General features: G+C 38.3%; 1 protein-coding gene across 1 annotated transcript in view; it reads left to right on the plus strand.

The window, feature by feature from the left end:
- Positions 1-570: 570 nt before the first annotated feature.
- Adamtsl1 (ADAMTS like 1) overlaps positions 571-14,401 on the plus strand; it is a 369,220-nt gene continuing 355,389 nt past the window's right edge. The window contains exon 1 of the mRNA XM_027950603.3: positions 571-633. Within this exon, the coding sequence (XP_027806404.2) occupies positions 571-633 (63 nt within the window). The remainder of the gene's footprint in view (positions 634-14,401) is intronic.

The following is a 14,401-nucleotide window of genomic DNA, read 5'->3' on the forward strand; positions in this document are numbered from 1 at the left end:
CAGTTTTTGACTATGGTTCTCTCCCTTTATGGCATATGTTATATATTGACAGGGATTAAGTTTCTCTCCTGAATGGAACAATACACGGACACAGGGAGCTACTGTACTTTACAAAGCAGCAGACATCAGCACAGGCAAATGGCAAACAGAAACACATCTCACAGAGAACTGACCAGGTTAGGGAAAAGCCCAGTGCTTTGCTTCGTCTTGTGTACTTCTGCACCTCTGGCATTTCTCTTCTCGCTCTGCTGCTCGCTCTCCTTTCTTTTTCGTCCTTTTCCCCCTTTTTTACTCACACTGTTACACTTTCTCTGTCCCCCTGGCTTTGTTATTCAGCATGTCTGATTAGCAGGAGCCTGATTGGCTGGCTGCCTGCTCCGAGAGAGATTCCATTCAGCTTACCCCCCACCCATCCACCCACCCACCCCTCGGTCAGGAAATGTGAGCGGGGCTGATGGAAGCTGATAGGCAGGGCTGGAGTGTTAGCACCAGGACTGGATGTGACAGCAGGCAGAAGAGCACTTAGCAGCTTATTCAGTGTCCGATTCAGATTCCGGCAAGGATCCAAGCATGGAATGCTGCCGTCGGGCAACTCCTGGCATACCGCTCCTCCTTCTGGCTTTCCTGCTCCTGGTAAATGCCTTTTCATTTCAATATGTTGCTATAGCCATTTAGTCTGGGTGCTGTTGGGGTGGTGTGTGTGTGTGTGTGTGTGTGTGTGTGTTCATCTTAAAATTCCAGGTAAAATAATTTACATGATAGAAGAAGTACCCCAACTCCTTCCAAAACTTTAATTCCAACTTCCCAAGCTGAATAAAGTCTACAAAACTTACAGGAATTAGTTACAGGTATATCATAATTTTGTTACTGAGACACAAACTTTGGGATATACTGCATAGAATCTGTGAGCTGAGGACTATATAAATGTTTGGAATTTGGATAATAGATGTCCTGAAATCAAACTCACTCACTGTGCTGTTCCTGGAATTTTTTGAAGGATAGGCTGTGAGGGGCTTCCCTCCAGTGCCTTCTACGGATTATTTTTCCTCTGTACACATGTCCTAGGGAACCAGGTGAAAGAGGGAGTGAGAGCCCTCTGTGCAGCCAACCCAGATTAGAGCTCTTAATTACTGCACATTATTTATGGATAAAAGTTAATTCAAGTATCTATGAATTGAGGATTATAGCCTTTGATCTCAGATCTTCTTTTGAAGAAGAAAAAAAATGATGACTTTCTGTACGGTTAATTTCTACAGTCAATAGTGATAAGATGCTCTGTTCTCGAACATCAGCACATACTACATTTTTGACTCAAAGTAAATGTTCCGTTGTGACTCATGCTTGGTTTTATGGGCAGAAAATGAACATTTACTGTCCAAAAACAATCTACACTCAAAATATTAATAGCAATGCACATTTTTTTTAAACCAGAGTGTTCTGGGCAGGCAGTTTAGTAAACCTCATCTGAAGGTTGGATTCCAAAATTTGCACACACTGATTCCAAACAAACGTGATTGTAGCTCTCCTTGTCACATTTATGACATGCCAGAACTTCCTCAGATGGTAACAAGGCAAGAAGGGAACAAGGTAAAAATGCAACCAGAATATAGGTTGTATTGCTTCATTGATGGGGAAGGAATATTTTGTTCTGCTTTGAGTCTGACAAATTTGATCTGCACTATAATTTTGAAGAAAGGAAGCAAGCCATTTGGTAAGATTGAAAAGGTCTAGGAAGATTCATCAGATAGAGTAGACAGACAGTGATTAAATATTTTATGCATTCCTGTATCTTAATAATTTGCATCATTGTAGCTAAAAATTATAATGCTGCCTTGTAAATTGGAATATATTTTCAGTTTTTTGTAGAAACTTAAAGGCAAGTGAAAGTTTAAGCATGAGTAGACTATAAGTTTTAGCTGTACTGAAGAATATAAAGAGCAGAATGTTTAGGTGTGCTTTATGTCTTGTAAAGCAAGCAATTTATAAAAGGTGTCTCATTTTTTCCATATGGGATGTGTTACTTATATACATCATTAGTTTGTCTCGTCTTTCCTTCTTTGTGATTTTTTTAAAGTGTGTGTTATTTCCCCAGTAAATTGCATCATAAAGCAAATTACCAGTACACATTACTTTTTTTGATATTTTCATATGGAAGTATGATCTCATTATACTTGAGTAATACTAGCCTACACAGGAATAGATTGTTTTTCTACCCATTTGGTAAATGCATTATATTCCTCTTTGATATCTTAAATTCATATATGTATTTGAGCATATAATTAGACTTACTTGGAAAAAAGGAGTGTTTGCTTATTTCAGAAGGACTTAACACATGTTTGGATTACAATAATTGCATTATGAAGTTGAAATGAAATCAAACCCAGGTTTGTTTTAGGCCTGTGTTTAAATGAATTGTGAATCTAAAAGTTATGCCAGGAAAAAAAAAAAAAACAAGAAGTAGCTGTTGAGTGCCTAGATACATCCCATGCAGAGCAAGAACAGCATTAATAAGAGCTGTCACGTGTTGTGTCTAAAGGTGGCAAACACTAGACCTGTTGTTTGAAAAACATTTCAGTGAACCCTCACAATAATCATGTAAAGAAAGTACTTTCAAACCCATCCTACAGATAAGGCAACCAGCTTATATTTGAACCCAAAGGTCAAAGAATGGGGAGAACATAAATTGTTTGCTTTGCACTATGGTCGTAAAAATGTCTGGCAATGATGGAAGCAATGATGAGGATTGGTCTGCACTCTTTGTTGGAGACAGGCAGTCTTTTTGCATCATCTTGGCCATTAAAGATATGTACAGTGTGGTGGATACTTGTTATACTTGCTCATTAACTGCCTCTGTTAGGTTTACAGCCAAAATTAATTATTGGCTTAAGAGAAAGTGAACTTTAGCCTGACCTGTAGTTGACTTAGAACTAAAAGTGTGACTTTGTCAGCTCAACCTTCAGACTTGATAAAGATACTGACTTGGAGGACCTGTTTTTCCTATGATTCTTTTACATAACAGAAGAGTCTGTCTACTCTTAAATTAATTTAAGCAATTTCTAAATGTCTTTTTAACTTAATTGGAAAACATCTCTCTGTATAATGACAGGTCCAATTTTTACCACATCAAAATAGCTTTCATTTCACTGACAGTTAAATCATATGTCTCATGACTCGGTTCCTCAGCGTGTACACATGAATAGTATTGAGCCCTGGTTTTGTCAAAATCCTTTCCTCCCAGCACACTATTCCCTAGAGAATTAGGTCCCAATACCTTTCGTGTCTATTTTAGATCACCACCGTACTTTCATGCACAGTGTGCCTGCTGGAGACTTCTTTTTAACTCTGGACACAGTTGGACACTAGTATCAAACAAGAGATTTCATTTTGATATTCAGGTCAAATTAAGCCACATAATATGACTTTCCCAATCTTCTCACCCTGTTCCCCCTTTTCATTCTCTCTCCTTTGTCTCAATTGTTTAGCTCAAAAGAAATGTGGCAAAAACCATGACCGGCCATTGACATATGTGTCCATCTACACTTGAAGTCAAATCACTTCTTGTCAGAAAGGCATTTAATCAAATTTGCATTTGCTTTTTGTTTCTTTTCAGTGGTTTTTTAAGCTCTTTTGCCTGCTATTGTGAGAGTTGCAAGAGTAACACTAGGAATTATAATAAAGTACATGTGTTTTGCTGTTGAATTTCTTTTTCTTCTCTGTACTAATTTATACATGGAAACTAGTCAAACACAATAGCCCGTTCCCTTCAATTCCTCTGGCACTGTCTTCCACTATTATCTAAGTGAATCTATCTTGGATGGCGAGAAGCTCCATTAGCTTGTGGAATGAATGTTAAATCCCTTATTTACAGCAGATTGTGGCCTGTTCCAACAATGAGAGAGTGTGTGTGCGCGCACGCCTGTGTGCACAAGCACCTCTCTATAACTGTTCACTCTATTTCTTATTCTCCACCTATGCTGTCTTTAAATCAAACTTAAAGAATTTCTTGTCCATCTGTGGAGCACAGCAGCATTTATTTAAAAGTGATTTTCTTGATGTTTTCGTGAAGTTTCTTGTCATTTATCATCATTGTTATTTTCTTGGGCTACTGTTTTTAGTTTCAGTCTGCTCAGGACCACTTCCTGACTCCCTTACTATTTTCATGTGAACCAGTTCTGTCCCTTCATATAAGATGAGGGAATAATGTCCAATAGTGGTCACTAGTGAACCACAGAAGAGGCCTGTTACACTGGGGAAGTTTTCCTTGTATGATTCTATGGACAGTGAAGACTTTTAAGAGAGAGAATGAATAAAGGAATGTATGTGTTTGTGCTTTTATAAGATTCTTAGTCCATGTTCATGCCCCAAGTGGAATTAGGGAAGAAGGGATGCCCTTACACACCCTGGGGTAGGCTCTTGCTCTAATTAGGAGTGACACAAAGTTCATTCTTACAGCTTAATATCAAAATTAAAGTCAGAGTTTGTGGAATTTTTTTTTATCAGTGAAGTGTACAAGCTACTCATTTGTAAAACTCCGTTTATTTTAGCATGTTTTTGCATAAGAATTATATCAGATGAGACATGGCCTGGTATTTGGGTCTTCTTCTTTCTGTGACTTTATCAAAATATAATTTCAAACTCTTACAGGAAAATATAGTGTCTTGTGAATTTCTGCATTTCCTGTGGCACCTAGTAGAGTGCCTTTATATTCAGGCAGCAGAAACACTTGTGAACATTTTGAAGAAAGGAAAGGTCTTATAGAGAGAGCACATGGTGCCCTCACTCTTCACATTTTTCCATGTTTTCAGACTTCATTTGTTTAGACCACTTTCCTCAGTCAAATGACAGTTCTGCTTTTAATTTGTGTGTCTTTCAAGTTCTAGGAACATCACTTTCTCAGGTTCAATTATCTAAGTTTCATCCTTCCCTTCCTCTACTGTTTCTGTGGTCTCATGAGTAGGGTGACCTAGGAGTGACCTCTTCTAGCATGGGGACTCAAGTCTTTTCTTGAGTGAGAGCATTGCTTGAATCCTCATGAATAACCTACTGGTTAAGTGTGCTGAGATAATCACAGGAAAATGTTTCTAAATCGAGTTTTATAGTCTTGCCGTTGTTACTAATTTTCTTCTTCTGGAGGGTTGGCTTCAAACTGCGTTTTCACCAGAATGAGACAAATTCATGTCATTTTCTGTCTACATCATAAAAATCATACCATGTGGTTGAATTTTGGCTTGATTGGCAGTACTGGCTCATGAGCGGCTTAGGACTGGCATACCAAAGGTGATGTAAGTCCTAAAGGATCCTAATTGAATAGGCCAGCACAGCTGTGTGGGGAGCCTGCCTGCTAACTGGGGTGAGCTGTTGCTATCAACCCCTTCTTTCCATGAGCTCAAATATAAATGACTAAATCTCCCCAATTCCCGAACTTCAAGATTAAAACCTACATAGAATAAAGCCTAACTGTTCTGCTTTGCTGGTGCACCCAGCATGGAAGGCAGTTAGTAGAAAGTTTTCTGACCATGAAGAAGATAACCCTGATAGATATACCCTTAGCCTGCAGCCAACAGTGGCCTCTGGCTTTTCACGTGTTTGATTTCCAAGAAGCTCAGAATTTATAAATCAACTCTTTTCCTCTATTCATTGATTTTTCTCTAATTTGGTCACAGAAATATATCTCTTCTCAATAACTAATTGTAACATTTCTTAGAAGAAATACCCTAATTTCTGGGTTTGAATAGTCTCATACAAAATTCCAGCAAGGTATAGTTACATGGATAATCAGCCCTTAGTAATCATGTGACAGAAGGCATCAATAACTAATTGTAATGACTACAATATTTTAAGTGGTGTTTTAAGTAGTTTTTGCGCTACCTTGCGTTTGTCTCTGTCATTTTATTTCTCTTCCTTCACTTACGTTTCTAGCCTCACTATAAAGCTGTGGACAACAGCAGAAAGAATAACATGTTCCTCCTGTTTCTATAAGAATGTCTGATCATTAGATCTCAATAAATGTTGTTGAATGAATGAATACATGGATAACTAAGAATGACTCAGCAAGAAAACACAAGAAAAGGATAAAGCACAAGTAGGAAGGGAATGAAGACATTCATTTCCAATGTGAAGCTTTTCACTATTTCTAGTTTTGATAAGACCAAGTCAAAAGCACCAATAAATTCAAAAGAGCAGACATATCTTGTGTTTCTCTTTCTCTCTCTTAAACATATATAGCCACATAGTGAACACTCCCTTTTACTATTGTCAATTAGAAGGAATCAATATACATGTTTCGTATATTTTTTATCCATTAGGTTCTCAAGTGTTTTTCCTTTCACAAAACTTGTCCTCAAGAAGAACATGATATTTACATTACCTACAGTTTTATAAAACTTGAAAGTATTTATAAACTCTCATTTTAGCAGAGACAGTGTTATGGACTCATCAAAACTCTTTTCTTTTTATTACTGGGCATGAAGATAAATTATATTTCTTAACCTTTGCTGTGACTGGATGGTGTTACGTGATCCCAGTTCTGGCCAGTGGAATATAGTTAGGCATGACATATGCATAGAACTCCTCTGCCTGACCTCTCCTCATGATCCTCCAAGCATCAAGTACTCTCTTTTTACCTCCCTGCCAGATGCAGAGATTCCAGAATAGACTTTCAAAACTAAGGAATGGCAGAGACACCAAGGGCAAGGCCCAGGGCCCTGAATGGCTACATGGAGCTCAGCCCCTCACCATTGCTTCTCACAGAATTCACTATGAATGTTAACCATAAGTGGAAAATAAACCTTTGCTGTATGAAAACACTGAAATCTGTGAAAATGTGTTATACTCAAAACTTAAACATGGGCTTCTAATTTACATGCTATGAATGCTAGTACTTAAAAGAACTAATACCACTTTCCGTTCATTATATGGAAACAGAGAAATAGGAAGATGCCACATCATCCTAATGGCAGCCAGATCTTTGCACTTTGCAATTTACTGTGCACTCGGTGTGTGCAAAGTATTTGAATGTCTATTGGCACTGCAGGAAAAATGGGGAAATGGGTCAGTTTTCAAACAGAATCCCCAGGTGAGTAGAGAAGTAATGAGGAAAAACAAAAACAAAAAAGAAGCAGGGCTATAGTAAACCAGCTGGAATCTCCTGGAACAGAGCAGGACCAAATAACGAGACTAAGGACGCAGAACCACACAGATACAAGGAGAAGACAAAGGCAGGAGAAAGACACTGAGAAGCAGAAACTAAGGTGTTCTACTAACGCTGCTCCAAAGACAGAACATCAGAAAAAAACAAGGAATGAACAAGTGACAGAGAGAAAATCAGACAGGCAAAGAAATGGTTTCTATAGCAGCAGAGAAAGTAAAACACATTTTTTCAATATAACCGGTCTCAGACTATCTTTGACATATTTTTCTTGGCGGTGTCTCTATTTATCAGCTCTTCATCATGATAATAAAATACCTGAAGCAGCTAACTTAATAAGAGGTTTATTTAGCTCACACTTTTGGAGGCTGGATGTCCAAATGGCATAGCCCAGGCTATGAGGGCCACTGGTGAGGGCCACTCCTTGGCTGCATTACCTCAGGGTATGGAGAGTAATAGTGAGAGGGTGCAGGAAGCAAGAAAAACTGTATCTTGAACTAGGAGTGATCTGGCATCCCACAGCCCTTCTGAGGGCACACCCCCCGTGGCCTAAGCCCCTCCTACTAGGCCCCATCTTTTAAAGGCCCACCTAGGGTCCAGGCCTCCAATCACAATGCACCCTTAGGGGACATTCAAATCACACCTAGACCATAGCAGTGTCCAAGTGTCATGAAAAAGCTCTGATTTTAGAATGTAACCATCTGGGGGCTGGGGCTGTAGCTCAGTGGCAGAGCGCTTGCTTAGCCTAAGTGAGGCACTGGGTTTGATCCTCAGCACCACATAAAAATAAGTAAATAAAATCAAGGCATGCTGTCCAACTACAACTACAAAAAGAAAGAAAGAAAGAAAAAAAGAATGTAAATGTAATCATGTGGGCTGTAGCACTGATCCCAGCTCCATGCTCTTGGTCCATGACATAACTCCCTACTGCTTCTGTCTGCGCATTCATATAGGATTTCCATTCCATCCAATTCCCACCAGGATGAGACAAGTAAAGGCACCATTAAATGTGCAAGTATTTTATAAAATCAAAAGTACAATAACACTTCAAGTGATTTGTTTTGTTTTGTTTTTTGTTTGCGGTGCTAGGGATTGAATCCAGGGCCTTGTACATGTGAGAAGCACTCTATCAACTGAGCTAAACCCCCAGCCCTGAAGTGATTCGTTTTATTCATATGAAAATCATTTGTCCATCACCAGCAATCTACACAATACAAAGCAAAGCTCCACTGGAGACAGATGAAGGCTCCATGGAAGATTAAGACACAGTACTTATAAAGAGGAGCTAAGTAGTTCTTTAGACATTTTGTTGTAATTTAAAACACACACACACACATATGGCTGTAGGTAGCAGTTCTGGACTAGATATTATTATTTTCAATTGTCCCATAAACTGTTTTATCCTATAAACAAACCTACTCTACCTACTGAGATGCTATTTGTTTAATGCTATTCCTATTTGTGAATATAAAATATGGCTTCCCACAGATTATGAATGTTATTTCCATGGATATGATCAGTTACTATTTGACTTCAAACATTACTTTCACAATTTCTATAGTTGAGAATACCAAATTGTACAACAAAACACACTGGGATGGTCTCTTAGTTAAGATTAACTCCATAGAGAAAAACTTTTCTTCAAAGCAGATTCTTATCATTGTGAGAATCATTATGTGCCACTATTATCTAGGGAGTTTTCACCTGCCCACTATTATAGAGGCATCATGACAGACTTCAATCTTACGTTTTTACTACATTGTGTTAACTTTTCAATATCTGAAATCCATGCAAAAAACAAACAATTGCCTTTGAAATTTTATTTCTGTAAGTGCAATTATTATAGTTGGTTGCATCTCCCATCTCATCAGAGTTTTACTTAAAGTTCTTGTAAAGTATTTTAATTACAATAAAACTAAAATGACCTTGTGCATCAAAAGGAAGATAGTTGAGAGAAAGGGAATAGCGTAAAAGTCACATGTATGAGACATATGCCATTTATAATGTAGATTTATTCCACTTCTGAGGCAAGAAATTGCAGGACTCTAATAGTTTCACCACCTGTGAATTATTTGGGTGCACCTCATGAGCGGGTTCTTTCTTCTATTTGTTTAAAGAAATAAGTGGTATGTTCGCCAATTCTACACTACATTAATTTTCACAGAGTTTCCATTTTCATCTTCATTGCTTTTTCAGATTTTTTTCCAAAGCTTCTGCCATTCTTCCAGCTAAAACTTTGGGTATTTTCCCCTTCAATTTTTGTCCGGGGACTTTCTCTAAGTCAATTCAGTCTATTGGCATCAATGTTGGGACAAAGGAGTGTGATAACCTAAGACATCCTGACATAAATTCCAAAAGCACTAAAGAAATGAGACAGGAAATTGTGAGCAATCTATAATAAATTCAAACTGTCCAATAAAATAAATATCCTTCACTTTGTTCTCATAGTAAAGTATGGCCGGGTGTCCGATTTCTCAACCTACTTGCCGACTATAATTTCAAGTCACCATTTGAAGTCTGCACACATATTGTTCATATATTGTACTTCATCAATAGAACCAGAAATGAAAAAAGGGTTATAGAAACAATAAGAACTCCTACTGCTCAGGTGCTGAAGTGAGATTTGGAAGGAAAGTTTTCAGAAATTGCCTGTTCTTTCATTACAGCTGTTTATAGCCATTGGTCATTGAGATCTAATAAAGTTCTCTGATATGCCACACACTTTTTCTTTTCATCTAGGGCTTGTAGCTGCTCTGAGATAACAAACATGCTTTGAATTTACTGTCACAGAATTAGCTTAACAGCATTTAGGTTGCCAGGCCATACATCCAGGGCATTTTTGAATTAAAAGGAATCTAGTCAATTGACTAGGGTCTCTTGGAAGGCAGAAGTTGGGTGTTCTTTTGTCTTGGAAATCTTTGTATCCCTGGAAGCAAGCAGAAATTCATATACACAAGGTACTTAATGTAAGTTTATTGTTTGAGTAAATGAACTAATTGCTTCTTCTAGCCCTTTCATTTTGCAGATAATTCAGTTTAAAATATAAATGTTTGCAAAAGATTTGAGTCAGATTTGCCAGGAACACCTACCAGGATCCTGGTCATGGAACTGGGATCTTTTTCTTTTCAGTCCTTTCTCTTTTTCTATACTGCATGGCCTCTAAGGACCTGGAAACAAGAGCATCAAGCAGGCCTTGGTTGAGAGGGTCTGGAATGTTGCAATACCACATGCAGAAGGAGCAAAGGAAGCTGCTGGAAAACAATCCTGAGTTAACAACCAAGGATCATTGTTGGTTTGTGAGCATCAAGGGGACCTGACAAGAAGAGGGGACTAAGATCTGTGGAGATTCTCTCTCTCTCCTTGACCTGATCATAGCAATAGGATATAACTTCTCTTGTATCCCCATCAAGAAAAGTGTGAATACTTTGGCAATATATATGTACAATAAATTCATAAGAAAGCTTGCATATTGTAGGTCTGAGAGAAGTGTCACCTCCCTTCTTGTCCCTCAGTGCTAAACAGCATGTTCCTTGAGTGCCTGTGGTATACCAGGCACTGCACTGGGTGCTGGGTATACCATGTCAAACAAAACAGACATGGTTCTAAAGACGGCTCGTCCTACATATAATATCACAAGAATTTAGGACGGGGTGGGGAAGACAGGAATTAATTGGCCAGCACTTTCCGTTGGTTTTATATTGCTGTCGTGATATTATTTTCTTTAAACTGTATATTTAACTATTGCTGATGTAAGGGGGTCTCTGCCTAAAGAAATAGACACATTAATTCATTATTTATAGTGATTCAAGAAAGAATGTGTTAGAAAAACTCTGACTCTAAAGATTTATATTTAAGGTCATTTTTTTGAGCTGTGCTTTTTTTTCCCCCTGAAATCCTCTTTTTCAGTAATTCTGAAACCTACACCTAATGAGTGTATTGCTCTGTGTCTGTGTTTATTTGACACATAAACACCTGTCTTTTCAATCTTGGAGCTATGCTTAAGCAGGGAAACCTTTAAACCAGCCCCTCATTCAAGGGAACAAAAGGCCAATTGGCCGCATGCAGAATGCTAATGATAATGGATTGAGGTTTGTTAACTTCAGCTTGGTGGAGACCTCTCATAATAGCACTGCTTTGGCTACAGGCTCCAAGATCTTAAGAAATGTATCCAATAGTTTATGTCCATGTTACAGTTAAAAGTAATTTAAAGAAGCTAATCTCAGTCTTTTGCTTTTTATAGATCATTAAAATTTCAAAAACACCCAAGGAATGATTTTCAGGTGGGCAGAAAGTAAAGAAAAACAGGTACAAAATTTCAAAATTTTGTATTCTGTTACCTTTGGCCACGAATAAAATTTAAAGAGTTTATTTTTCTATCATTTATAGTTTGGCAAGTGAAATAAAAATAGTTAATACTGAAGAGAGTGCGTGCTTCAACATAAGAAGCACTTTCCATAAATTATCTAATTCTCATAATCCTATGGAGTAGTTACAATTACTTCTCCATCTTACAGATGAGAAAACGGAGGCAAGAAGGGTTACATAGTGTGTCTAAAGTCCCTCAGCTAGCAGCAGCAAGGTGCAGATTTAAACATGCACAGAGTTGACTCTTGTCCCAACTCCACCACTGTTTCACTCATGCAAGAAATTTAAAGGTCATTTGAAAAGCCAAAAGTTCCAGGAGCATAATTCTAGAAGAATTGTACATCTGTATGAAAAACTCACCAGTGTCGTTAGTTTTCTCTTATTCTCTGTATCAGTGAAAACTCTCATGGCCTGGTCCATTCTATGCCAGTCAGTTTCCTTGACATACAAAGATGAACAAGACCCAGAAGCCCACAGTCACAAAAGTTTAAAAAGAATGCAGAGTGAGGCCAAGTGGAGTGGCTGCAGCAGCACAAAGAAAGAAGCAACTGCAGTGTCCCAAGCTCCATCCAGGAGAGGTGAGGGAAGAGGGGGCGTCCTAGGTTAAGGGTACCAGGTGGGCAAAGCCCGGGTGGAGAGGAAACTGCAGGGAACAGTGGAGAGGACCTGACAGGGGGAGCATAGCCAGGTCACACAGGGCCAGGCAGGCCACGTCCAGGAACCTGGTTGTCCTATTTTAGAAAGACAGATGTGGTGGCCATATGGAGTGGAAAGGCCTGGAAAAAGGAGGCTGAAAGTTATAAAATTATGGTCCCTCAACTGGTAGGAAGCTAAGAAGCAGCAGTGATGAAAAAGAGAGAGGAAAGTCCAGCTCTAAGGTTGTATAGTTATCAAAAGGAAACGCCTCCTTTAAGTTCTCCCTGCTTTCCTCTTCAGCCTAAGATGTTCTCAAGATTATCTGCTAGGGCTGTTTAGGTCCCCGTGCTTAGACAACCAGAGCTGGACTCCCAGGAAGTGCTCAATAGAGGTTTCCTGAATGAAGGAAGATGTGAGTGAACTCTTTCTTCTTTTGTACTTAGGATTGAACCCAGGACACTCTACCACTGAACTCCGTCCCCAGCTCACTCACACACACACACACACACACACACACACACACACCCTTTTTTTGTTTTGTTTTGTTTTGTTTTTGAGACAGGGTCTCACTAAATTGCTGAGGCTAGCCTTGAAATTGTGATCCTCCTGCTTCAGCCTCCCAAGTTGCTGTGACTACAGAGAGAGTGAATAGTTTTGCTCAAGCAATCTTATTAAAAATTGTCATCTGGGTCAGGATTATGTTTTCCAAATTGTGGAAGGTCTTCAGGAGAAACAAATGCATCCATATCCTAGAAAGCAAGGACTTTCTCTTATTCAGCAGAGTATGAATTCAGGCCCAACCCTTCTGAAAAGATCAGCACACTGTTAGACTTAACCCTTTAGTCACAGTGAACCTTTCAAAATAAATGCAGGGTATATTGAAGGGGCTGTCCTGTGTCTTCTAAAAGCTTAAAGTCCCCTGTGTGACACAAATATGGAGTCATTTTTTGCACCTCCACATGATGACTAGAGTCTAAAGCTGTAGTATTTTTCAGTGTGTGGTCAATTATCTGTTCTCTCATCAAACAGTGGCCCATTCAACTCTTCAGATTCATGTCACAATTATGGATCTTTCTTTGGGACACCAGAAAATACCTTTGCCCTATTTCTTGCAGACTCTGCCTTGCCTAATATGGGCACCACATGTGTGACTCTCTTGGAAACCAGCTGAAACTCCCATGAAAGATGTAGCATCAAGGGTCTACATGTATCTGCCCAGATTAAAAATTCATTGTGGGCTTTAGGAAAAAAAATAAAGCTATTTTAGTATAAAATGACTAATTTAAAATTTCAGATGTCTGAGATTGCCAAATCATTTTTTATAAAAAACATAATTTGACCAAAAAAGCAAACTCACAAGTATGTTTTTTTAAAGTGTAAGTTAAATGTCATATAAATTCTTCACAAACGCAGTTGCTAAGGGGTCATATTTTTCACCAGCCAATAGAATCCTTGGTATATATAATTTCCTCTTTATGAATAAATAGTCTCTATTTGCATATGGCTCTTCATGCAGCATTAGAATGAACCTGATTATAGGTTGGCCTCACCTCATAACAGATTCACGTTGGAACAGCATCAAACAAATATTTAAGTCATATGGTCCTTCTTTCTTAATAATTTTGGACATCTACCACTTTGACTTTCCTTCTCCCTAAAAATCAACCAGAGAAACATAAAAATCTCTTAATACTTAGCAAAGGGGAAAAATGTGATTTTCAGTCTTCTCCTATGTGCCAAGTGCTGTGCTGTTTATGTTACCACAACCTACTATATTGATAAGAAAAATAGAGTGTTAAAATCTAAAAGGTGGTGTGAATTGCTCTAGTTTTTGACTGTGTGTATTCAATTGTTATAGCAAACAAATCATATTAAAATATGCAGTACAGATTATTTTCCATGTTGTTTGAACTATGTTTTTGGCCTCTTCTGGCAGGAGCCTCCCCAACGTGCTGAGTGATTTCCACAATTTTAGAACCAAGTTCATGAGAGTTCACAGCTTGTACTGTATTTCATCGATCCTAAGATAGTTTTTTTTTTCTTTCTGACTTTAAAACTTGGATGCATCTTATAATTGATAGCAGGTTATAGTTTAGTAGGTGGTATTTCTAAAAAAGAACTTATAATGGCACACAAAATAATAATGTGACTCAAACTATGGCATCTTAGAATTGATGGAATACTGTATCAGGGTACTTCCAAGATCTAGCAGATGGGAGCAAAGTTAGGCTTAAGATTCAGATGCAGAAATGT

The sequence above is a fragment of the Marmota flaviventris genome, chromosome 13 (genome assembly GCF_047511675.1).
Source record: "Marmota flaviventris isolate mMarFla1 chromosome 13, mMarFla1.hap1, whole genome shotgun sequence".
Lineage (NCBI taxonomy): Eukaryota > Metazoa > Chordata > Mammalia > Rodentia > Sciuridae > Marmota > Marmota flaviventris.